This window comes from Ictidomys tridecemlineatus, chromosome 11 (assembly GCF_052094955.1).
Source record: "Ictidomys tridecemlineatus isolate mIctTri1 chromosome 11, mIctTri1.hap1, whole genome shotgun sequence".
NCBI classification, from domain to species: domain Eukaryota; kingdom Metazoa; phylum Chordata; class Mammalia; order Rodentia; family Sciuridae; genus Ictidomys; species Ictidomys tridecemlineatus.
The window spans coordinates 12,227,567-12,250,670 of NC_135487.1; the positions used below are offsets into that span (position 1 = coordinate 12,227,567).

General features: G+C 55.3%; 1 protein-coding gene and 1 long non-coding RNA gene across 13 annotated transcripts in view; both read right to left on the reverse strand.

Moving 5' to 3' along the window:
* Positions 1–576: 576 nt before the first annotated feature.
* Positions 577–7,939, reverse strand: LOC144367912 (uncharacterized). Its single transcript, XR_013427531.1, has 3 exons — positions 6,198–7,939; positions 3,235–5,603; positions 577–2,672 (listed from the first exon to the last, which is right to left on the reverse strand). It is a non-coding gene; the product is annotated as an uncharacterized LOC144367912 (long non-coding RNA).
* A 7,602-nt stretch (positions 7,940–15,541) lies between these two features.
* The window catches only part of Ubr4 (ubiquitin protein ligase E3 component n-recognin 4), a 127,829-nt gene continuing 120,266 nt past the window's right edge, over positions 15,542–23,104 (reverse strand). For all 12 annotated transcript variants that reach the window (XM_078025447.1, XM_078025445.1, XM_078025442.1 and 9 more), the window contains 4 exons: positions 21,875–22,099; positions 18,049–18,139; positions 17,278–17,440; positions 15,542–15,919 (listed from right to left, as the gene is read on the reverse strand). In XM_078025447.1, the coding sequence (XP_077881573.1) occupies positions 15,855–15,919; positions 17,278–17,440; positions 18,049–18,139; positions 21,875–22,099 (544 nt within the window). In that variant the 3' untranslated portion in view covers positions 15,542–15,854. The remainder of the gene's footprint in view (positions 15,920–17,277; positions 17,441–18,048; positions 18,140–21,874; positions 22,100–23,104) is intronic.

Sequence of the window (23,104 nt, forward strand, 5' to 3'; positions counted from 1 at the left end):
CCACGTCCTCAGGGTCAACCGCCTCAGATGGAAAATGTTTGGGGGAGAAACCCCCGCACCCGTACTGAGCATGCATGGATTCTTTTTCTGGTCGCTCTCTTTTGCACAACACAGTGTTATAACGACTTGCGTCGCATTTGTGTTGTTTTAGCTGCTGGAAGTCATCTAGAGATACTTAAAACACAGGGGAGGAGGTGCTAGGTTCTAGGCAAGTACCACTCCATACGCACATTTCCATCTGTATCTATCTATCGCTCTCTCTTATGTTGCAAACCATGAACTCACTCATCCTGGTATCTCAAATTCCAATCCACATCATTCCTTTTCTTTTCTTTTTTTGGTACCAAGGATTGAACCTCGGGGCATTTAACTACTGAGTTGCTAAGGCTGGCCTTGAACTTGCGATCCTCCTGTCTCAGCCTCCCTGGCCACTGGGATGACAGGCTACCGCGCCCAGCAACATCATTTGCTTTCGTTTTCTCCCCTCCCTTACGTGTAACTTCCGTGTCCCTGATATGAATTCTGATCCCCCTTTATCCTCAACGTATTTACCAAATTGACCGAAGCTCCCCCACCCACAGAGACACCCCCTGACATCCCTTCCCCACTTGGGCTCTCCCCGCCAGGCCTCCCCTCCGCAGGCCACCCCCTTCCATTGCTGGGGCTCTGACCCTTCTCTGGGCCACTTTTGCTGCGGACACCCACGCTCCTCAACAGAGCTAGCAGGGGCTCAAGCCAGGATGCACTCCAGGCCCATGTGACCCAGACCCCAGGCTCTTCATCACTGTGTTTCCCACAAAATCCAGAGAGAGGCTGCTGGGCTGCTCCTGATTTCTCCCAACTGAGGCATCCAAGGAATGCGGGGAGCTTCAGCCACAGGCTTGTTCCACAGGGGGAAGGGGCAGGCCACCTCCAGCCCTGGCCGGGGCTGCAGACCTGGCCCTCTGCTCCCACTGGCTTGCAGCTTAGCGGGGCCCTCAGGCCTCCGCAGGGTGAAGTTGGGGGTGAAGGATTGGGGGTGACTTCCCACCTGCGGCAGATAATAAAAACACCTTACTTTTAAATAGCGCTTTTCAGTTCACAAAGCTCTTGGTAAACCTGCCGAATCTTCACATGGTGAGATCAGGAAGCCTGTTTTATAGTCAGTGATCTGGAGTCTCAGGCGGTGGCCGGCAAGAGACTTGATTCAGAGACCTGAGCCAAGTCCATATGGGACAGCCAGGCATCGGAGGTGGGAACCCCACTTTAGGCCTGACTGTCCAGGCCCGAGCCCCTGAGTGTCCCCTGCACCCCACCACTCTGCTTCTGTCTTCGGGGATGGCTTAGCTCAGGGGGGCTCGCCACAGCCCGGCCCCCTCCTGAGGACCCTGGGTGTGCGCTCTGGCATGTCGGGTATTTCCGTCCCTGCCCTCAGGAGCTCAGTCTGGGGCAGATATCACCGGGGAGTTGGGCGCCCGCACCCTCTCTTCCTGGGAGCCCAGTGCCCTCTCCCTTCCATTGGGACCAGTCACTGCAGGCTGAACCTATGTGTTCTATGGGGTCATTTGCCTCATTGTCCCTAGCGAATCTCATCGACACCCAGGACAGGCAGCCCCCCTCAAACTGGTGTCCTCCCCCCATTCGAGTCTGGCAGGAGAAGCCAGCCCCCACGAAGGACAGAACCCCAGTCAGCAGGCGCTGGTGGCAGGCGCTGGTGGCAGGCGCCGCCTGGGGCTCAGGGCGGCTCCCCCAGCCCAGAACACAGGCGGGGCAGCCAGCTGGGCAGGCGCGGTCCTCAGCCCGCACGTGTCCGGGGAGCGAGCCACCAGGGCTGCCTCGTGGCAGCCCGGGGGAAGCCAGGCTCCTGCAGCGGGACCACTGCACCAGGCCCTGGGAGAGGCGCCGCCTGAGTCAGCCCGAGCTGAGCTCAGCACCAGCTCACCTGGCCCTGCCCAGGCGCCACTCCCTGCAGTGGGAACAGCCTTGGTTCCCCCAAATTCCGCAGGCTGGGAGCCGAGTCCCCGAGCAGCCCAGGACGGGCAGTGCCACCCTCGGCAGGCAGAGCCATTTCCGCCAGGCAGGACCGTGGGGGACTTCCAAGGCCTCTGCCCACCCGAAAACTTCAGGGGCCCTAACCCTCCCCAGGGTGGAGGACAAGGCCACGGTCGGCTGAGGGGCCGACAGGGGTAGGACCTGGCTCCGTGGCCCTGGTGAAGACAGACCTCACACAGCAGTCTGTGCTGGGGCCAAGTTGGCCGGGGTGGCAAGGCCACCCAGAAGGGAAAGGGTCTGTGGAAAGACCTGGGGCGTCAGCAGCTCTGCCCCCTCACAGAGCTGCTCGTGACCCCCGCGGGGCCTCGGCTTCCCATCTGGAGAACGAGAGCGGTTCAGCAGGGGCTTCTGTACCGGCCTCCAGGCAGCCTGAGGTTCCGCCCCGGCATCTTGGCCCATTTCGGGGAGGGGCAAGACCGTGTCCTCAGCTGGATCTTGGGCGGCTCTTCCGTATCAGGCGCGGGAATTGGGAAGGGCCGGAGTCCCGCGGAGCTGCTGTCCAGGCCGCCCGCCTCGGCTTGGCCTCTTTCGACAGGCAGGCTGGCCAGCCCACGGTGCGCCGGCAGGGACAGGCACAGGTCTCAGGGATGGGCTGGGGCAGAAGGGTAGAGGGCGGCCTCAGTGTCCCTCAGGTGCTCACCCTGAAAGGCCAAAGAGGATGCTAATTGTGAGGCTATTGGTAGAAATACCCCTGGGAGCAGGGTGCAGGGACGCACGCCAGTCACCCCAGCCACTGGAGAGGCTGAGGCAGGAGGACCACAAGTTCAAGGCCAGCCCGGGCAAGCTAACGAGGCCCTGTAACAACAGTAAATAAATAAAAAGGGCTGGGTGGGCTGGGGGTGTAACTCAGTTGGCGGAGTGCTTCCCTCACATGCACAGGCCCTGGGTTCAATCCCTAGCACCGCACACACACGCGCGCGCGCGCACACACACACACACACGCACAAAAGAGCTGGGTGGGTAGCTCAGTGGCAGAGCACTCCTGGGTTCAATTCTCAGCACTACAAGGAGAAGAAGGAGGAGAAGAGAATGAGGGGGGGAAACAAGAAGAGGAGGAGGAGAAAGATAAAAAGAAACACCCCGAGGCCCCCACTCCAGTGAAGGGGAGCAGGCAGGACAGGATGGAGTCTCTGCCCTGGGATCTCAGGTACCTGGCATCTGACCCAAGACAATTACTGCTCAAAAAACTAAAAGTAGAACTACCGTGTGATCCAGCAATCCCGCTTCTCGACACGCACACAAAGGAGATGAAATCCGCCCTCCAAAGAGACACCTGCCATCCACGTTCACGGAAGACCTTGTTCACAGCAGCCGAGGTGTGGGTCGACCCCGGTGTCCGTCAACGGGAAAGTAAAACGTGGTTCCTGTACACACAGGCAGGTTGGAGACAAGAAAAGATCCGTCACTCCAGACGACACGGATGACCCAGGCAGGCACTATGCTGGGTGAATGAAGCCAGGCACAGAGACAAATGCCGCATTGTGTCATTTACACATGGAAACTAACCAAAAAGGAACTCATAGAGCAGAGCAGAGAACGTGGCCCCCAGGGGCAGTGGGCAGGGCAGCTGGACAAACATCAGCTCCGCAGGAGGAATAAGGTCAAGAGACCTCTCACACGACACGGTGACCGTAGTTCATGCGTCGTGCACCTGAACATTGCTCAGAAAGTGGATTTCAAGTGTCCTCACTACACACAGAGGTCTGAGAGGTAGAGGTCTGAGAGGCAGAGCGTGCATCAGGTACTTGATTTACGCCTTCCAGATGCACACGTATTCAAAACATCTTGCCATGGACCATAAATAATACAACCTTTATTTGTCAGTTTTGAGTGAGGTGTTTGCACCCATCATGGGGGGCTGAGGCTGAGCTGTGCCTGCAGTGCAGGGGGCAGCCCACCATCAGCCAGAAGTAGATAAATACAGTAACTCTGAAGCACAACAACATCTTGTGTAAAAAGAGGACAGTGGGAGAGAGAACGAGGAGGACAACACAGACAGAAGCTCTGGGAGGCCCTTGACCATGGCATGCGAGCTGATATCTGAGGCCTGGAGAAGCTCTAGAAGTCAGAGGAAAGGGCTTTCCAGGCAGAGGGAACTGCACAAGCAAAGGCCCTGGGGCAGAGAGAGGGCTTGGCTTGCTGCAGGGTCAGAAGGGCTTGTGCAAGAGGAGCTGTTTCTACATGGCTTTGTCACATTTGGGGGGCCTTGCTCCCCCCAGTTCCACCTGTTTCTTGGGCACATGAACACAGTGAACTGCTTCCTGTCTCCTGAACCTCAGCTGCCCTTGACTGTGGACTTTGGGTCCAGAGTCTCCAGATGAGGGGAATTCCTGCCTAACACAAAGAGACCCCAGGCTCTGGAGAGGACCAAGGCCACCCTGGGGCAGGCCAGAAAATTGCCAGGAGGCAAAGACCTCGGGCCCCTGGCTCATGGCTGTGCTGTCCCCACCCCCAGCCTGCCTTGGCTCAGATGCCTAGACTCATGTCAGACTACACCTGGGGCCACCCCTCCAGAGATGACACCACAGCTCAGGACCTGGGACCAGCTGGGCAAGGTGGTGGAGCCCAGTGTCACAGTGGAAGGGCAGGGAGAGGGGCTGCCCTGACCAGAGGAGGGCAGGCGGGATGTGTCGCCTGCTGTGGCATGGACCGCAGCTCTCCCTGCCCTGCCCAGGCCTCTCTGGGGACCAAGGGGCTCGGAGTGAGGCTTTCCAAGGTCAGGGTGAGGGGGCTGACCTGGGAGAGGTGGGGGAAGGAAGGAGGGAAGAGGAGGCCCAGGAGGGCAGGGGTGAGTGGGCAGGAGGCGCAGGCTTCAGGAGGTGGACAGCTGGGTTGGCAGGTGCTCTGGGTGGAGATGTCCTGGTGCAGAAGGAAGGGGGGGCGGGGGAGGCTCCGCAGCCACCCAGCTCGTCCAGCCTCACACCTCTTTTGGGAAGGAGGGGGCTGGGTGCAGGACAGCCTCCCCGTGGTCCCCAGGGTCTCAGGCCACATGCCTCTGCTCCGTGGCTGTGCTCTCTGCCTGGGGTGAATCTGGGGTTCCCTGTCATATCTCAGTCCCCACCAACCAAGCCACAGCTGGCCTCACACCTCCACCTGGCTACCCTGCCTAGAGTGTCCCTCCCTGGCCAGCCCCACCACCCCATTTGCCCACGTCCTGTCCAGTCCCGTTGGTCGTGGGACTCAGCCCTGGAAGCCTCCCTGCTTCTCCTCTTCTCCCTGGCTCTGTCACATCACCTCTATCACATCACCTCTGTCAGGGCCTTGGGATTCCTCCTGTCCATCCCCTGACCAGAGCTGGCTCTGTCCCTTCAGGGAAGAACCGTGAGACACAGGCCCAGTTTCTGCCTGTGTCCCCGTATCAGGCCGGCGAAGGACTGAAGGAGCAGGAAGCCAGCTGGGGGTCCCCTCCAGAGCCGAGGTCACGCTCGGAGCCCCTTGTATGGGCAGGCAAGCCTCACCGCATCACCGACACCCCCCAAGCTGCCAGACCCCACTTACAGAAGGCGCGGGTGGCGGAGCCCGCTCAGTGACACTTCGAGTCATTGCTGGAGGGAAAAGGCAGGGATGGCGATCTGGTAGAATAAAAAAGAGTCAAAAGACAACAAAACGCTGTGTGCAAAGAAAAAGACACCAGGCAATCTCAAAAGCACTGGCACCTGCCCTGCCAGCTCCAGTCTGGACTTCAGTTTGCCCGTCTATGACATGAGGGACCAAAGCCCCACAAGGCCAGGGGAGAGCAGGCAGAGTGGGTGCAGAGATGCAGACACGGAAGGTGTCAGAAGGAGGGGCTGGAGTCCAGGGTTCAGAGCAGGAGCGGGAGAGGAGCAGGTGGGTTTTCTAGTTGGAGACAGGGGTGGAGGGAGGGTGTGGGGTGCACAGTTGAGTCTCATGGGAGATGGGGGGCTCTGTGGAGCAGAAGCTGCCAGGGAAGGGGCGTTTGGACCAGGCCTTGAAGGAGCCATGAGAAGGGGACCCTGATGGCTGAACAGGAAGGAGGCACATCAGAGTCTCAGCAGCAGCTGTCTGGAGGCCACGCTTGGCCCAGGGCTTCACCCCAAGGCAGCAGTGTCTCCAGGCAGCTCCGGGAGGACTTCCAGGGAACCTGAGCTGCGGTGGGTCCCGGTCTTGCCCCTCCCAGCTCAGCCCCGTGACGGGCATGTCCTCACCTGAGCAGATCACTGTGGGCTGGGGTTTGAAGGTCGTGAAAGCAGGTTTGTCTCATCACATGGGGGTCTCATTCTCGAGGACTGAGGACGGGGTCTCCTGCTCTCTTGTCTAACAAGATCCAAACAGGCTCCTCTGGAAGACAGCTGACCCCAAGGTGGTCATATTTTTGTGTCACAGACATTTGTCAAAGACTTTGGCTCCATGGGTGGCCCAGAGCTGACCATCTGACTCAGAGGAGGAACGGGAATGCCATGTCCCCTAACACCACCACGGTGCCCTGGGCAATGGGCTCTGGGCTGAAGGACAGCCCCCCTGGTCTCAGGCGCAGGCACGTGTCCATCCCGGCAGCCCCTCCAGGACAAGCCCTGACTGCACATCCTGACTGCTGAGCTGTGCAGAACGGGTGACTCAGCCCCTCTGGGGGACACTAGGGCCAGATCATGGCTGGGGACCTTTGGTCCAGGACAGAGCAGGGGTGCGGGGGTAGACCAGGGACTCCAGGCTTTCTGCAAGTTCTGGGATGAGTCCTTCAAAAAAGCAGCCTTCAGGGGCTGGGGTTGTGGCTCAGCGGTAGAGCGCTCACCTAGCACGTGCAAGGCCCTGGGTTCAATCCTCAGCACCATATAAAAATAAATAAACAAAATAAAGGTACTGTGTACAACTAAAAAGTGTCCCTTCAATAGATGAATGGATAAAGAAACTGTGGTACATATACACAATGGAATATTACTCAGCATTAAAAGAGAATAAATTATATATGGCATTTGCAGGTGAATGGATGGAGCTGGAGAATATCATGCTAAGCTAGGTAAGGCCAAATGTTCTGATAAGTGGATGCTGATCCATAATGGGGAAGGGGGAGGCATGGCAAAAATGGAGGATCTTTGATTAGGCAAAGGGGAGGGAGCGTAGGGAGGATGCACAGGGGCAGGAATGATGGTGCGATGAGATGGACACCATTACCCTAGGGATATGTGCACATATGGTGTGACGCTACATCATGTACAACCACAGAGATGTAAAGTTGTGCTGCAATTGTGTGGATGAATCAAAATGCATTCTGCTCTCATATGTACCTAATTAAAATAAACAAATTAATTTTAAAAAGGGTGGGGCAAAACTTCGGGCTCTGAAATCAGACAAACCTGGATTTATACTCCTGCCCTATTTTCCTGTCCTGTGACTTTAGGGAAAACACCTTCTCTGAGCCTCAGTATACCCCTCTGTCAGATGGGAATAACTCTGATAACCAGACTGAGGGGTTCTGCAAGCATGAAGGGCCGCAGAGAGGAAGGGCTGTGTGAACACCTGCTGCTATTGCCACAGCTCTCGTCACCATGACCGTGGTCACTGTCACCATCAGAAAGGCCAGAAAGAGCTCCCTGGGGAAAGACACCCACAGACTGTCCCGATGGTTTCACTCAGAGCAGGGGTCAGGTGACCCGGGTCCACTCAGCCTTGTTAGGGGCAGGGGTGGGAGCCTCATCCATCTCTGAGTCCCAGGAATGGGGACCCATAGGTGCTCAGGAGTTGGTGGGGTTAACCCAAAGCACCAACAGGGCTAACAGCACCAATGCGCGCCAGCACCCGCCGACGGTTCTCACGCCACCCCCACATCACGTGGGGGACAGGTCTGCATCACCATCCAGCTGCCCAGGAGGTCCTGGGGACAATGGGCCCTTGGAGAAGGGGGAAGGGGAAGCCCTGAGGGTTCCAGGAGCAGGGGTTCCCTGAGTCCCAGATGGAGAGCAGGTCACCGTCTTGTCCTCTGCTGCCACGCCCCCTCCTGTCTCCCCCTCCCCAGGGGCACCTGCCCTGCAGCCCTGCCTGGCTCCCCCACCCGACACCTTCCCAGGACAGCATCAACCCCAGAGGCAAGACGTGCCCAGGGCTCTCCAAACTCCCTCCACCATGCCCCCCCTTCTGCTTCCTCCTCCCAGGAGCCCTGATTTCCACTGCCCCCCCTCCAAGAAGCCCTGCCCTGGTGCTTGCACACCACCCTCCCACCACACGTGACCTCCCCCTCCTCAAAACCCCAACTGTCCTTTCCTGCGCTCAGTCCTGCAGCCCCGCGCCTTAGGTTTTCCTCTTGCCATCTCAGGACACCTGGCCTGAGTCTGGGGACATGCGGGGGCTTCCAGGGAAATGGCCACAGCACCCCGTCCTCTTCCCATGTGCTCCGGTGGGGGCAGGAGCCACGGGGGACTTTCAGGAGGCAGAGCACACAGACTGAAGACCCCAATTCCCTGCCGTGCCACTGGCTCGGACGCTCTTGGTCCCCCCTGCCGCCACCCCATGTCAGCTCACTATTACTAGTTATCCACTCTCTTCACGGTGGGTGCGGCCGTCTCCATTTTACAGGTGAGTAAACAGGTTCAGAGAGAAATTCACTTGCCGAGGCAGGCCAGCCAGCAGCAGAACTCACATTTGCACCCTGGTCTGTGTGACCTCCCACGCCAGACTCCTTGTCCCATCCCGCGCTGACAGAGAAGGGGATAGATGGCCTGTGGAAGGGCTGCTGGAGGCTGGCAGGGTCCCCAGGCTGCATCTCTCTTCCATGAGCCACCGGGATGAAAGGAGCCTGGCCAGGCTTTGTCTGAGCCAGAGCTTGGCAAACTGGGCTTCGAGGGCCCCAGGTGGCCTCCGGCCCTGGTGTGCCCTCCTGGAGCAGGTCGGCCTCCCCGACAGCAGAGTCCTTGCCATCTGCCCCACAGTCCTGGCAAGTCAAGTGCCTAGGTTTTCAAGATAGTGTCTGACTGGGACAAGGACAAAGACGAGTAGCAAGAAATGTGGATGGTGGCCTTAGGTAGCCATGGACGGAAATCCCTGCTCTTTCAACTTCTGACAGGGCAGCCTCCGTTCCCTCACCTCTAGGATGGGGAAGAAAACAGTGCCACCCCACAGGGGTGATGGCTGAGCGCCCTAAACTCTCGCCATGGAACAAGGCCCACATCAGCTGTTGTTGGGACCTGGTCTGAGCAGTGCCTCGGTCAGCCCAGGACCAGGCTGCAGGCCCGCCCAGGCCCGACGCCCGTGAACGACACCCATGAAAGTGTGCAAGTCCCTGCCCTCTTGGCCTGTTTCCCTGTCTTTAAGTCAGACTAGACCAGATCACTTCAGGCCCTTCCACCCTCCAGGAGTTCATAGAATGGAAATGTCACACGCAGGTGGGCCATCGATGCTCAGTCTTCCGGGCTGGTGCTCCGGGCGCCACTGAGAACCTGCCCATCTGGCTCGGGGCTGCCTCACCTCCCCTGGCAGGAAGAAAGCCACAGGGCCCCTCCCTGGAGGTGTCGGGTGGGTGGCAGGGCTGCTTTCGGCAGCAGACACTGTCCTCCCTGGTTCCTTTGGGCTCTGAGAAGCCTGTTCTCACCACGGCACAGCCCCACCCACTGGGGGACCAGCCAGAGTGGCAGGGAGGGGGACTGGCTGGCTCCCAGCCTGGTCCCATGAAAAGCTCCTCAGAGGCCTCTCTTCCCACATCAGGGAGACAATTCCTGGAACCCACACTCTTCCAGAGCGCTCATGGTCACACCAGTCCTGGGAGGTAGAGCCCCTGTCCCAGGGGTGGAGCAGCCTGTCTGAAGTCACACAGCCAGGATAGAACCAGAACCCTGACCTTTCCACCTGATGGAAGCAGCCCTTTCAGCTGGACATGAACTTCAATGTCATCAACCCCCATGTGACCAGCCTGACACATGGCTGGGCTGCCCCTTCCTGGACTCCCCACTGTGACGGGGGACTCAGCCCCTCCAGTAGCTCCTCCCACTGTACAGATTCTGCCACTGGCGCTGATTTTTTTTTTTTTTTTTTAAAGATGGAACCCAAGCCACTCCACACAGCCCTTCCTGGGCTGTCATTCATAAGCCTAATGACTTATTTCCACAGCCTCCATGAGACATTTCAGTTTACATATGAAGAAACTGAGGCCCAGAGAGCTGAAGGATTGAGTTCAAAGCTACCACACAGCCAGTCCTGAACCCAAATCTGACTCCAGACCCTGACCCTGATGACTTTGCCTCCCATTCCTGGCCACCAAGGCCACATGCAGAGCAAAGCAGCGGGACAAGGAACTGCAGGGTCAGGTGCTGGAAAGAGGATATGGGGCAGGGTTGGGGAGGACCTGGAGCTGGCCGGGGGTCTCAGCACAATTCTCGCAGGGGCAGCAGCTGCAGAATGCCAGAGATGAGGGTGCTGGCACTGCGTCACCTGCTCACGACCCTTGGACAAGCCTCTGCACCAGCTTCTGACACCCCCAAACACACGCTCCAGGCCTGTCCACCTCAAGTTGCCCAGACACACTACTCTCTCCCCAGCTTCCAGGCAGGGCTCCTGTGGCTCCTTTGGCCCCTACAAAAGGGGTCTGTGCTGGGTCTCATCTCTCCCTCTGCAGGGGCTCCTTCAGGTGAGGAATCAGTGTGTCCAGCAAGCTCACAGGTTGGTCAGACTCAACAAAGAAAGTACAGGACACCCAGTGACACTCAGAGAAACGATGGGTCATTTCTAAATATTAGTCTGACCCAAATATTGCACAGGACATACCCATACTAAGTTGTCCTGTGCAGTACTGGAGAGATACTTAGGTTACTAAGTCGTCGACCTGAAGTTCACATTTCTTTGGCCACTGGCTTTGCTCTGGCCGCCTGATCTGAGCACAGCCTGTGGATGAGGCACCCCCATCTTGAGCCCCGATCTCCTCATTTTAACAGAAATAGTAGCTAACCCCAGAGAGTTGTGGGCACAAGGGAGGTGATACCTGCTACTGACATGAGCAGGAGGTAAGAGGGGTTTTCCTGAGGCAGAAACCAGAGGGAAGGTCGTGCGAAGGGCAGTGGGCCTGGTACCCCTGGCCTGGTACCCCTCTGAGTCAGTTCTCCTGTGAGGTGACAGGAGCCCTTTGCCCATCAGAAGCAGGAGGGGTGTGAGGGCTGGGAGTCCCAGTCAAAATGCGCTCTGGAAAGAATCAGCCTACCCGCCGCCACTTCCAGGACGGGGAGAGGAGACAGAGTGGCATTGTCTGACTCTTTGTAGCCATCCACAGGGCTGTGACCCTGTCCCCATGGACAAGCAGATTCCTGCCACAGGAAGGGGCCAGGGCCAAGAGAGGCTGTGTGATTGGGGCTGGGCCACCTGCACTCCCAGCCCTAAGCCCCACCAAACAAAAGCCACCTTCTAATTGCCCTGTTTGCCCTGGCATTAGGGCCAACTGGGGCCCACGTATTGGCCCTGTCATCCCAGCCCATAGCTGGTTCCCAGGACCTTGCAGCTCATCTACCCAGCCCCGAGCACAACTCCCAGCATGAGGCAGTTAGCCTTCGGCTGTGCCCCCCACCACCGCCTGCCTGCTGGGCACCTGGCCAGGTCCTGGCTCCCCAAGCTGCTGGGAGCTGGGATGATCTAAATGAATCCATGTGTAGGCCAGATAGGAAGCAGGACCAGATGAATGAGAAGGGCTCAGGCTGACTGGAAAGACAGGGGCTAGCTAAATCTCATTTACAAGCTGTGCAGTCTTGGGCAAGTGAGCTTGCCTCTCTGAGCCTCAGGTTCCTAATCTGCCAAACAGAAAGAAAAGTAGTAACTGAGGGTTAGCAATCATGCCAGGCACTGTGCTCTGGCCAGAGAAGGTACTCAATGAGTATTGTGGGGTCTCCAAATTTCTACTCCTTCCTTCCTCTCTTCCTTTCCTTCCTTCCTTCTTTCCTTCCCTCCCTCCCTCCCTTCCTTTCTGTATCAGGGATTGAACCCAGGGGCGATTAACTACTGAGCCACATGTCCAGCCTTTTTTAATTTTTATTTTAAGACAAGTTGGGGAGGCTGGCCTCTCAAACTGCCTCAGCCTCCTTAGTCTCTGGGATTGTAGGTGTATACCAACACACCAATAGAGACCCTTGTAGCGACCCTTGTAGACTGAGCAGGATCAGGGAAATGGACTGACAAGGTCATCAGGCAAAGGAGGTAGAGAGATCTGAGGGGCAGAGGTCAAAGAGCAAGCGTGAGGCCTCTCCTACACTCCTGCCCACAACACCACACCAACCGGCACTGCCCCTCCCACTGATCACTCCTGTGCTTGTCACCTGGAGCTAATTCTGCTACTGTCTGGCCCCTGGATTCAGACCCAGTGAAGTGTGGATTTTGCTGCCACATGCCACCTGCAGATGGTGGCCACCAACAGTGTTTCATGTCCCCAATGTCTGGGCAACTCCTGCTTCCTGCTCCTTCTTGGCCCCATCCCAGGAGGGTGCTGAAGGGGACAGCATGACCCCTCGCCCCGGAGAGGAAGCCCTACTGTTCCAGCAGCTGAAGTTCAGCTCAGCACCTGGGCCAGAGATCTGCCCCCATCTAAGCCAGGTGTGGACAGAGGGGTGAGCAGGGGACACTCTACTCCATAGGTGACTCTGCTCACTCCCAAACCCCGTACCACTCTTTCCTGTGGGTCACACCCTGCTGGGCGACACATGGCTGGGCTGCCTGTAGTGCCCCTGAGCCCTGCACAGGACCCCTGAGGCCTGGACATGGGTAAGCAGAGATTGTGAGTCCCGGCCTGGGGAAGTCCCTTCCTCCTCTATGTCCATTGTCCCCAGCCCTAGAGAGCGGGGGCCAGAGGGCTGAGCAGCAGGGAGACAGCCCTGCATCCGCATGTGCCTGGCCCAGCATCTCCAGGCCTGTCAGGAGGCCACAGGGGGCAAGCTGGCAGCACACGGAGATGGGGCCAAGCTCCAAGACTGGGCAAGAAACAAGGACAGGTAGGGAAGGGAGTAGTCCCCCTGGGGCAGGAAATGTGGTACAGCAGAGACCAAATACATCGCCAAGGCAACTGCACTGCCGGGCGAGTGCTCGCCTGTTGGGTGGGACGTCTTCCCTGCCACCCAGAGAAGCAACGCGCAATGCTTCCCAAGAGCCCTCCACCACAGTCTCTGTGTACTGCTGCTGCACCTGAGCCTGGGCCAGGTTCTAGGCCTTTCTCCCAAACTCGCTCATAGCATCCTCACACAGACCAGGAACTAGCCCAAGCCCCAAGGCAGAGCTGCACCCCGCTGAGCCCCCTGCTGAGCCCTCTCTCACCACAACCACATGCCACCAGATGAAAGGAGCCCAAGACATTCAGCTGCTTTAGTTGGGTAATGCACACTTGCCACACAACCTCTGGCTGCAGGTCGGGTGGGAGCGCACCGGCTCCACTCCCAAAGGCAGCCTCAGCCCCTCACCAAGGTCCTCCAGCTCCAGCAGGAAGTACGGCCAGTTCTCCTGACCAGGGGTCAGAGCTGACAGTCCTGCGCCAACTCGGTCCTTCCCCTCCTGCGGTGCCTGGGCCTGGGCAGGCGAAGCCCCAGCTCCCCAGGCACCAGGCAGAGGTCCCCATCCCTGCTCCTTCAGACATGGCTCTGTCTCTCCCTCTGCAAATGAGTGGGGACCAAATAACCTGGGCACAGACAGGGCAGCCAAGAGGCCGAGGCTCTGTCCTGGCCCTGCCCTGGGGTAACCCTCGGCAGCCAGCTCCGGGAGCTCCATCTGGGGACTTCCCATGTCCCCATTGCTGCTCCTCAGCTCTGCTTTCAGCCCCGGCTAAAAAGGTCTGCTGTGGCCTGGGACACCAGAACCAGCTCCAGGCAAACAAATGGCCCTGCCCTTAGGGGGGGATCTTCGACAGGAGAAAGGGGTACCCTGTGGGGGTCTGTGACAAGGATTCTCCCAGTCTGTAGGCCCAGACCACCCAAGTGATCATCTCTCTCACGGAAGCAGAGCTCCACGAGGACAAGGCCTGACATGCTTCCTTGGTGCCCACCTGGTACCAGGCAAACATGCCAGCTGTGGAATGTGTGGTCCTTGGAGTCCCACAGCCTACCACATCCTGACTCCTGCAGGCGAGGTACCTTTTCTGGGGTTGTTCTCTCACCTGGAGACTAGAAAACTGCCACCTAACTCAGGGCTCAAGAATGAAATGCAAAGAGCTTAGCACAGTTTGTCTCGGCAAACACGCTTGGGGTCGGGGGGGGGGGGACAGGTAGCAGGCCTAGTGAAAAGGGGGGACACCCAGCTTCCATGCAATCTCTAACAGAGTACTGAACTTGGGAAGCTAGGACACCAAGATGGCAAGGAACACCGGAGGCTAGACCAATGACCCTCCTCTAGTAACTGCTGCACACAGGCTTCAGGGGCTTCAACTGAGCTGCCACCAGGCACTGCCAGCTGGATTCAGCAAATTCCACAACGGGGCTGAGAAACACAGCAACATAGGAAGTGGCTGAGGACAGAAGGCGCTTGCTGGTGCTGCTCCCAGGGCCATGGGACGTGGCTGGGGAGGCGCTGCTCTCCCTATACCAGCTTCCCCTCCCACTCGAGGCACTGCCAAGGTGCAGCCCTGGATCCATCACAGACTTGTGTGGCTACTGTGTCAGCAGCTTGCCTGGCATGGTGGCAGGGCCACTGGGAAGCTGTAACAGTGGGCTGGGGCCAAGATTCTAAGGCCTTCACAAGACAGACACCTTTTAGTGAGCTGTGGCGACTCTGGGGGCAGGCCAAGGAGAAGGTTTTGAAGGTTCTGGGTCAATGCCCAATGTCCCAAGGTGTGACAACAAACACAGCTGCCTGCAATAGAGACACCCAACAGCAAACCTGGCATCCAGCGGGTGGGTCCAACTCCCTGTCCACACTGCCCCCATCCCAGCCCCATAGGAAGCCGCTCTTGACTTACTCCCCACAGGCTGTTATGGGATAGCAATTCCACACAGCCCCAGGCCTTTTGCTAAAATCTGGGAGAGGCTCTGAGGAGCCCCCATGAATGTGGGGAGGAGGTCTCAGGTTCAGAATGCAGCGTCAGAGGCACAAACCTGACCACTCTGGCTGCTGACCTTGGCAATGAAGTTAGTTCACTGGCCCTTCTTATCAGTGACACTGAGGAAAATGGAAATAGCAGCTACTCTCATCCTGATCCCAAGTCTTCCCTGGCCTCTCTTCCCATGACAACCCCAAAGTCACCAAAGGATGCCCAACAGGCAGCCAGCATGCTCCAAGGCCTGCTAGAGAAAAAACAGTGTCTGCTCCACTGTGCCTGCCCCTTTTCAGCTGGGCACTAGAAAACTACCAGGGCCCCTGAATCTGGATTCCAGCGCTTAAGGCCAAAAATTAAGATCAAGGCCTTGGCCTGGAGCTGGTCAGGCTTTGTTTTACAGGGGGAATCATAGCCATTAAATGCAGTGAGTGCCCCGACTTATTGGCTGAGAACAGACGGACTCCCTGTGGGGCTGACAAGAGGCCCAGAGACTGTTCCGGTGTTCGCACCACTGAGGGCTGTGCTCAAGCACCTGGCAGCATCACCAGGTGGGTGCAAGCAGGAGTCCACACCTTAAGTCATTCGTTTATTTCTCAAGATGTGCACACTCAAGTATTAAGTTGGCCAGGACAACTCATGGCTCCTAGGTATGTACAGGTCCTTCAATGGCTTGGGTTACAGACAACTTCATAGCTAGTGCACCACACACACACAAGATAAAACAGGAAGCCTAAAAACCCCAAGCCACTCCAAGAAAAATGAGGGAGGGGAGAAGGGTAATAATGCAGCATCCTGTGGGGGAAATCAATGCACGAGGAGGGGACAACAGAGGGGTGGAAGGCAAGCTAGCTTCAATCTCCGTCAACTGCAGCTTCCGTGGGGATGTTCAGGGGATCGAGTTCAACAGGTCCTTCAGGAAGCTCTCTGGATCGGTGATTTCTGATAGAAGACCTGGAAAACACAGAGCAGAGGGTGGGTAGGAGCAGCGTGCACAGCCCCCAGCCCCAGCAGAGTTGGTGAGGTTGAGAGAGATTGAGAGGCGAGCAGGGCTGCGTGTGGCCACACAGACAGCATAAGCAGGCACTGGGCTGAAGAAAGCCCTCCACCGAGGCCACTGCTAGGAACAGCCAATGCAGAGGCTCCAAGCTCTTGGAAGAGCTGCTCAGCTGGCAGTGGGCTGGGAAGAAAGAGGAATTCATACTGCACATCATTCCATACCTTCAGCCGGTCTCATTTCCAGAGAATGAAAAGATAAACGTTAATAGAGGCATTCTCTTGATAACGAGATCTGGGGAAAACTTTTTTCCCTGCATTTTTACACTTACACAATCCTCACAATGAGCATCGGAAACAGTGAAGCCGAGAACCAAGCCAGCAAAACAGAGCTAGGCATGTTATTACCTCTGCTTTGGCCCAGGGCAGCTTCCTATCAGGACACCTCTGACAGAAGGCTATGAAGCAACAGCACTGTGACACCAGAGGGCCCTGAACTTTATTCCTAGGTGGGCTTCCCAGGCCTGGAGCCCAAGTCACCTCCCCCTGCTATTACCTGATGCTGGATCATGAAATCCAAACATAATTTTAATGTGTTTGCAATTAGGATGACAAATTTATTACACAAAGAATTTGTGCACAGGAGGGTATTATGAACCTCGGCTTCGCTAGCTTTGGGAAAGGAGCTGTCTACCAGTGTCTCCCACAATATGTCTAATGTGCTGCCCTATTTAGACACTCAAGAGGTGCTTTTTTGCTGATGGATTTACCAACTATTTAAGAGTTAAGAGTGAAAAGCCAGCCTCAGCAAAAGGGAGTGCTAGGCAACTCAGCAAGACCCTGTCTCTAAATAAAATACAAAACAGGACTGGGGAGGTAGCTCAGTGGTCGAGTGCCCCCCCCCCAGTTCAATCCCAAGTACCAAAAAAAAAAAAAAAAAGCTGTGACATAAGAGGTCTCTGTCCCCAAAAGGCAGGAAGAAGACAGATTCACTCCCTTTCTCATGTTAATTCTCTTAACGTCACATTTCCTGGCTATGTTACTTGGCCCCTGACTTTGTTTTGGGAAACTCAGTCTCACTGCGTCTATAAAACTGGGGATAAGCAGAGTGGCTTTTTCACATGGGGCAGCCTAGAGGACTGAACTCAGACTCAATGAGGGGTGCAGAGCCTCGGAGGCAGACAGTGCTCAGTCTTAGTACACAACGGAGCTGCTGCCCGCTTGTCTGTGGCTTGGTGTTTACACGTTCTTCCCAGGCACTTTGGTGGGAGCTGGTTCACACCTGTGGCTCTTACAAGACAAGCCTTGACACTGACCGGCTACATCAAGGAACTCTGCAAAGGTCTCCACTGGCATGAACTCATCCTGGAAGGTCTTCAGGGCCTTGTCGGCAGCTTCGTAGATGGGCATGTCATTGTGACGGATGTACTCGGCCAGAGAGCAGGACCAGCCGCCCTCCGTGTTACTGGTAGGCACCTTCTACAAGAACCAACAGATAGGGCCAGATGACTCACTGAACGCTGCCTGGTCCTTGGCCTGGAGCTGGTCAGGCCATCTCAACCCCATGGAAAGAGCTCTCCCTGTACACAGAGCTTCCTGAAGGATGTGTTCTACCTCCAGGACCAAAAGAACCTCAGTCACTCCTCACAGAGCTCTCATAATGCACGTGCCACCGGAACCTAGGAGCACCACCACAGCCGCTCTCTTTCCTCCCCACACGTTTCACAGCTGCACGCCAAAGCTAAGGGAATCATCACCATGCTCTGACCGAGCTGTCTCACTCAGATGACAACAGAAGCCACCCTAAACACTTTGATTTTCTGAAGGCACAGCTCCCTAGAGAAGTGCACAAGGAGCAGGCAGCAAGCTGGAGGGACATGAGGAGTGACCCAGCTACATACAAATGGATAGCCCAGATGCGTGGGTCTGGCCTGAACCCTCCCCACAGCACCAGCTAGTTGCTTCTGAGAAGCAAAGTGCCTCCCACCAGTGAGGGGCAGTCTGTGGATGCTGAGGCCAGGTCAGAGCCAGGACCACAGACATCCTATACCCCTGCAGAAACCAGCTGGGCCCCCTGGATTCCTTACCTTGAACATGTTGTAAATGAGATCGACGAGGGCCCAAAAGAGAAGGGAGGAACGATAAACAGAATAGTCCTTCACTGCCTTATCTGTCAGCCTGGAAAAGAAAACCAAACCCATTCCATGAAGTTCCTAGAAGGCCACTTGCAAGGGCAGAGCAAAGCAAACTTGGGGCCAAGGGCAGAGTTACTATGATATTTGCCCCACATGGCTTGGTCTATGTGCCTATCTTCTTGGAAAATGCAGCTGTGGGCAAGGAAATCTGAAGCCCTGGGCCAGAGGGTTATTCATTACAAAGACAGTCCATGAAATCCATTTGATTCTTAGCACTGTCTTCCAAAGCACAGTAAAACCAATGGGGAGAACTAAGTCCAAAGGCAATCAAGCCTCCTGACTTAAGAAATATAAACAGTTCCAATGTTTCCCATGTTTAGCCCTACACTAGCTTTTGGACATGATGGTGCCTAATATATGAAGAGGAAACAAGGTTCTATTTCAATTTTTTTTGGGGGGGGGGGTGGGTACCAGGGTCTGAACCTAGGGGTGCTTAACCACTAAGCCACATCCCAGCCCTTTTTATTTTGAGACAGGGTCTCGCTAATTTGCCAGGGCTATATTTGAACTTTCAATCCTCCTGCCTTAGCCTTCTCAGCCACTGGGATTACAGGTCTGTACCACAATGCCCCGCCACCTCAATCTTTACTTTCCCACCAGAAGAAATTTTATAAACAGCCAGGAGATGCAAACCAGCCAAATGCCATCATTTGTCAAACACATGCTCTATTAAAAACAGCAAGCTGGTAGAAAAATTGGTGTTGAGCAACAGTATTGTCTAGGATGGAGCATGCAACCACCCCAACATCTCCTAAAAACTGAGGTAATCCCAAGGCTAGCTTTCACCACACCCCTTTATTTCTAACCTGTATTGTCGCCACTTAGTCTAATGATTCAATTCAGGATTAAAGACTAGTCAGAGCCTTGGAACGCCAGGGGCTGCCTCTGACAAGGGCCATGGCCTTCACAGTAGACAGTCTTGGCTTGAGGAATGATCACACCAGGTACAACCTGATGAAAAATAGGAAGACTGGACTCCCTTCAGTGAAGGAAGTGAAGTTTCAGAGTCAAGATTTGGTTTCTACCACCTAAGCTCCATGAGAGAGCTTATTTGCAAATAGCCATAACATCTGTAATAGGTAAGTAAAGGCCATGAACCCTGCCATGGAGTATTCTATACCCTGGAACACTTCTCATGATTAAAGGGACATGTATAAAACTGTTCAGTACAAAATACATGTATATGTAAGAAAGATAATGAAATAAGCACAGGTGTTATTTCCTAGAAGCTAAAACCATGGGCCTCAAATGAAGGGAGCACCTAGCATGAGACAGGCCATTCACACCTGCATTCAGCAGACGCTCAATTCACAAATGTAAAGTAAATAATAAAATGAGAGATGAATGTTAAAATATGCTGCCTAGACCCCCTCTGCCCAAGATCTCCCAAAGTGCCCCACTTCCTCCTCTGCCTCCCAGCCCAGAGATGCTGAAGCATAAAGTAAAAATTACTGTCAGGTGGGCCCCTGGATGAGGGCAACTATCCACCCCTGAGTCCTGGCACCCGAGTCCTGGCAATAAGACAGTAGATAAGGCTGTGATGAAGGCATGAGCAACTCCTAGCCTTAAATACCTGCAAGTTCCCAGCAGAGAAAGAACCACTTTTTTCTGATTATAAAATATGCAGAAGTCATTAGTTTGTCTTGAGCTACTTTTGCATATATCTGCTACTGCTCCTACCTCAAAAGGTACCGGACTGAAGCCGGGTGTGGTGGCACACGCTTGTAATCCCAGCGGCACAGGAGGCTGAGACAGGAGGATTGAAAGTTCAAAGCCAGCCTCGGCCTCAGCAAGGCACTAAGCAACTCAGTGAGACTCTGTCTCTAAATAAAATACGAAATAGGGCTGGGATGTGGCTCAGTGGTTGAGCGCCCCAAATTCAATCCCTGGTACCCTCCCCCCAAAAAAAGTAGTAGACTGAGGACAAAGTCTGCTGACAGTGACATTGCCCAATACCAGCATGACATTCTCTGACACATACTGCAGCATAAGGTCATGAAAGCAAGGACCACTTCCTTCCTGAAGTGCAGTTCCCTCTTTGGGAGATGTCCCCAGGATTAGAGAGTGGGCCTGAAAGAAGAAAGGCCCACAGAACATAAGACAGGTAGAATAAATGCCCTTTAGCCATGACCTCTCCTTGGAGGGTGTCCCAGTACTGGGAAAGCCCTTAGCACCTCTGTGGGTCTGTTTCATAGGTGGCAGGTTCACAGCCCAGGCCATGGCCACGCTTGGCTCTTTTCTGTGGCTGTCCTGCTTGGTAAGCAGGAATTCTTAGGTGACCCTGCCCAATTTAATTATTTAAGGCTAATTAGTAAAGGTGACTAAATTGCTACAGAGAAAATGGCAATGCATAAATGTAGCTCACAATGAATTTCCTAATTAAGCTTGGACCAAACTACTTTTCTTTAACTGCCTGGGACAGTAGTGAATCCCAGTCTCCTCAGTGAAGGCAGAACAACTCTAGCAAGCTTGGACCCCACACCTGCCAAGAACCTGTGCCCAACTAACGGCCACTCTATGTGCCATGGGTGCAGGCTCAGTCTGGCCGATAAACAGTGTCACAGTCACAGGATCTGACTGTAGATTTCAAGGAGCTGGTTGATTACCAATGCTCAAGCTCTTGGGAAACACCGGCTAGTGACACATGTGGAATAGGGACGGGGTCACATAGGAGACCAACGAGATTCCTTCCCTCCCTCCCTGTACCCAACAGGCTGGAGTTGGCCACACCACAGGACAGCTCCAGTCTGGTCTCTCTGGGGCACCAAGTGCCTGGAGCTGAAAGCGGTGAAGGACCAAGTGTGCCCACTCAGGCCCCTGCTACTTCACTTGGTTTGTCATCATCATGGGCCTGAAAGTCCCTCTGCTGCTCCCTTGTTGGCCCCTATGTGAGGAAATGATCCTCAGATCCTAAACTACAGGATCTAGAGAACTGAAGCAGAATCAAAGGGACATCTTCCAGAAATGAAGTAGGGTCACATTTCACTCAAGTGGCAGCAGCAAGCTACTGGACTACCCCACGCCTACTCCCCAGCACAGGCAGACTGCTCCCCAACACCAGCCTGAGTGGGGCCAGAGTTCACTCCACACAGTCACCACTGCGGTCATCTCAAAGAGCTGGGGGTGGTTGTTTTTGTTCAGTTGTTTCTCCCAGGACACCCACCATCTGACCTAAATTGTAGCACAAGGTCATGAAAGCAAAGGACCACTTCCTTCCTGAAGTGCAGCTCCTCTTTGGGGGTGTCTCCATGATTAGGGGAGTGGGTCTGGAAGAAGAAAGGCCCACAGAACATGGAACAGATGGGATATGAACAGTAACCAAGAAGTGAGAAGGATGAGCTTTTAACTATTATAAAAGAAAAAAAAAAAAAAAGAAAGAAAGAAATCCCCTATCACAGTCACCCTGAAACTTCTTAGTTTATGGCAAAACTATCAAATCAAAAAAATTAGTCACCAGGCTTAGTCCCTGCTGATAATCTTAATAGCTGTATCACCTGGTGCCTGGCTGCCTTCCTCCCTGAATTTTCTACCGAAGGTAAAACTGGCTTCACTTTTTCAATGGATGAACACAAAACCAGAGGGGACCAGGAAACTGCCAGCCATCAGCCTAGACTCTCAGTGGGAGGGAACCAGTGTTAACATCGACTGCTGAGTCAGCGAGCTCGCCTTTACCTAGCACTCATGGATTAGTCAGCACCTTCCTGAAGCAGGTACTGACCTGGTGGCCCCCCCTGGAGCCACTGCCCGTGCCTGTGAGGTCACCAGCAGCCTCCGCAGGATCTCTACGCGTGTGGCTCTCCACTGCTCAGGGGGCAAGACGTGCAGGGCCAGAACTGTGAAGTAGTGGGGCCCATCCACATCAAAGGCACTCTCCACCCACTTCTCCTTGGGCTGCTCCAGGAAGCCTTGGAGGTTCTTCTCCTCTCGGGATGTTGCTCGGGTTCTGCAAGAAAAGGGGCATGGTGGGAGCAGGAAAGTGGCATGGCGTCACACAGTGGGGTGCCAGCGTCTTTCAGAGCTGGCTGAACATGGGCAGAGCGGAGAGCCCCTTCCGCCATCAATACTCCCAGGCCCTTGTTCATGGCCGATCCCTGCCTCCCACCCCCCACCCCTACTCAACCCAGGACCTCTCGCCCTTGAGCGCCCTGCGGCTGGCATGTTCACTGACTCTCCAATGTGGACGTACCTGACCACTTTGGAAGCCCAGAAAGTGAGGACACTTGCCCAATGTCAATGTCACTAAGCCAGTGAGTGACAGCATCGAGTGTGGAAGGATCTAGACTCCCTGACTCGACCACAGCCCAAACTTACCCTTGCCCTCACAGGCACTGAGGTGCACCTGGCTACTTTCCCAGGCTCTCTATTTGGTTTGTTTTTCACGGCAGGTGCTCTTCCTCCTTCGTAAGCAGAGCAATTTCTCCTAGGCAAGCACTGCTGGTCGCGCGCACTCTTGCCTAAGCTATGTGGTGATCGCCATCACAGCAAACCTGAACACCAGGCCATTCTGAGTGCTTTATGTGGATTATCTTATTTAATCCTCACAAGAACCCTGTGTGGCAGGTACTCCCACTGACCCAATTTTACAGAGAAGAAAACTGCAGAACAGAGGTGTTAAGGACCTGGCCCAAAGTCATGAACTTTGGCTGAGAACCCTGGCAATCTGGCTCCAGAGCCTGTCCACTCTTAACTCTGCCTCATCCCCATAACGAAGTTTTGACCAGTGGTCATGGACCTGTCAATAAGAGATCACCCAGTCCTTCCTGATTACACTGCCTCCTCATCACCTGGCCGCTGTTCTCATGCCTCAAATGCTTGATGCCCTATCCCGACTCAGTGAGTGTAGGGGGAGGGTGGGGAGTAAATAAACCATGCTAGCAGCCACCCAAATCCCAGTTCCCAGATCTGCAGGTGGCACTGCCACAGTTGCTGGGCTATGGAGACAAGGGGT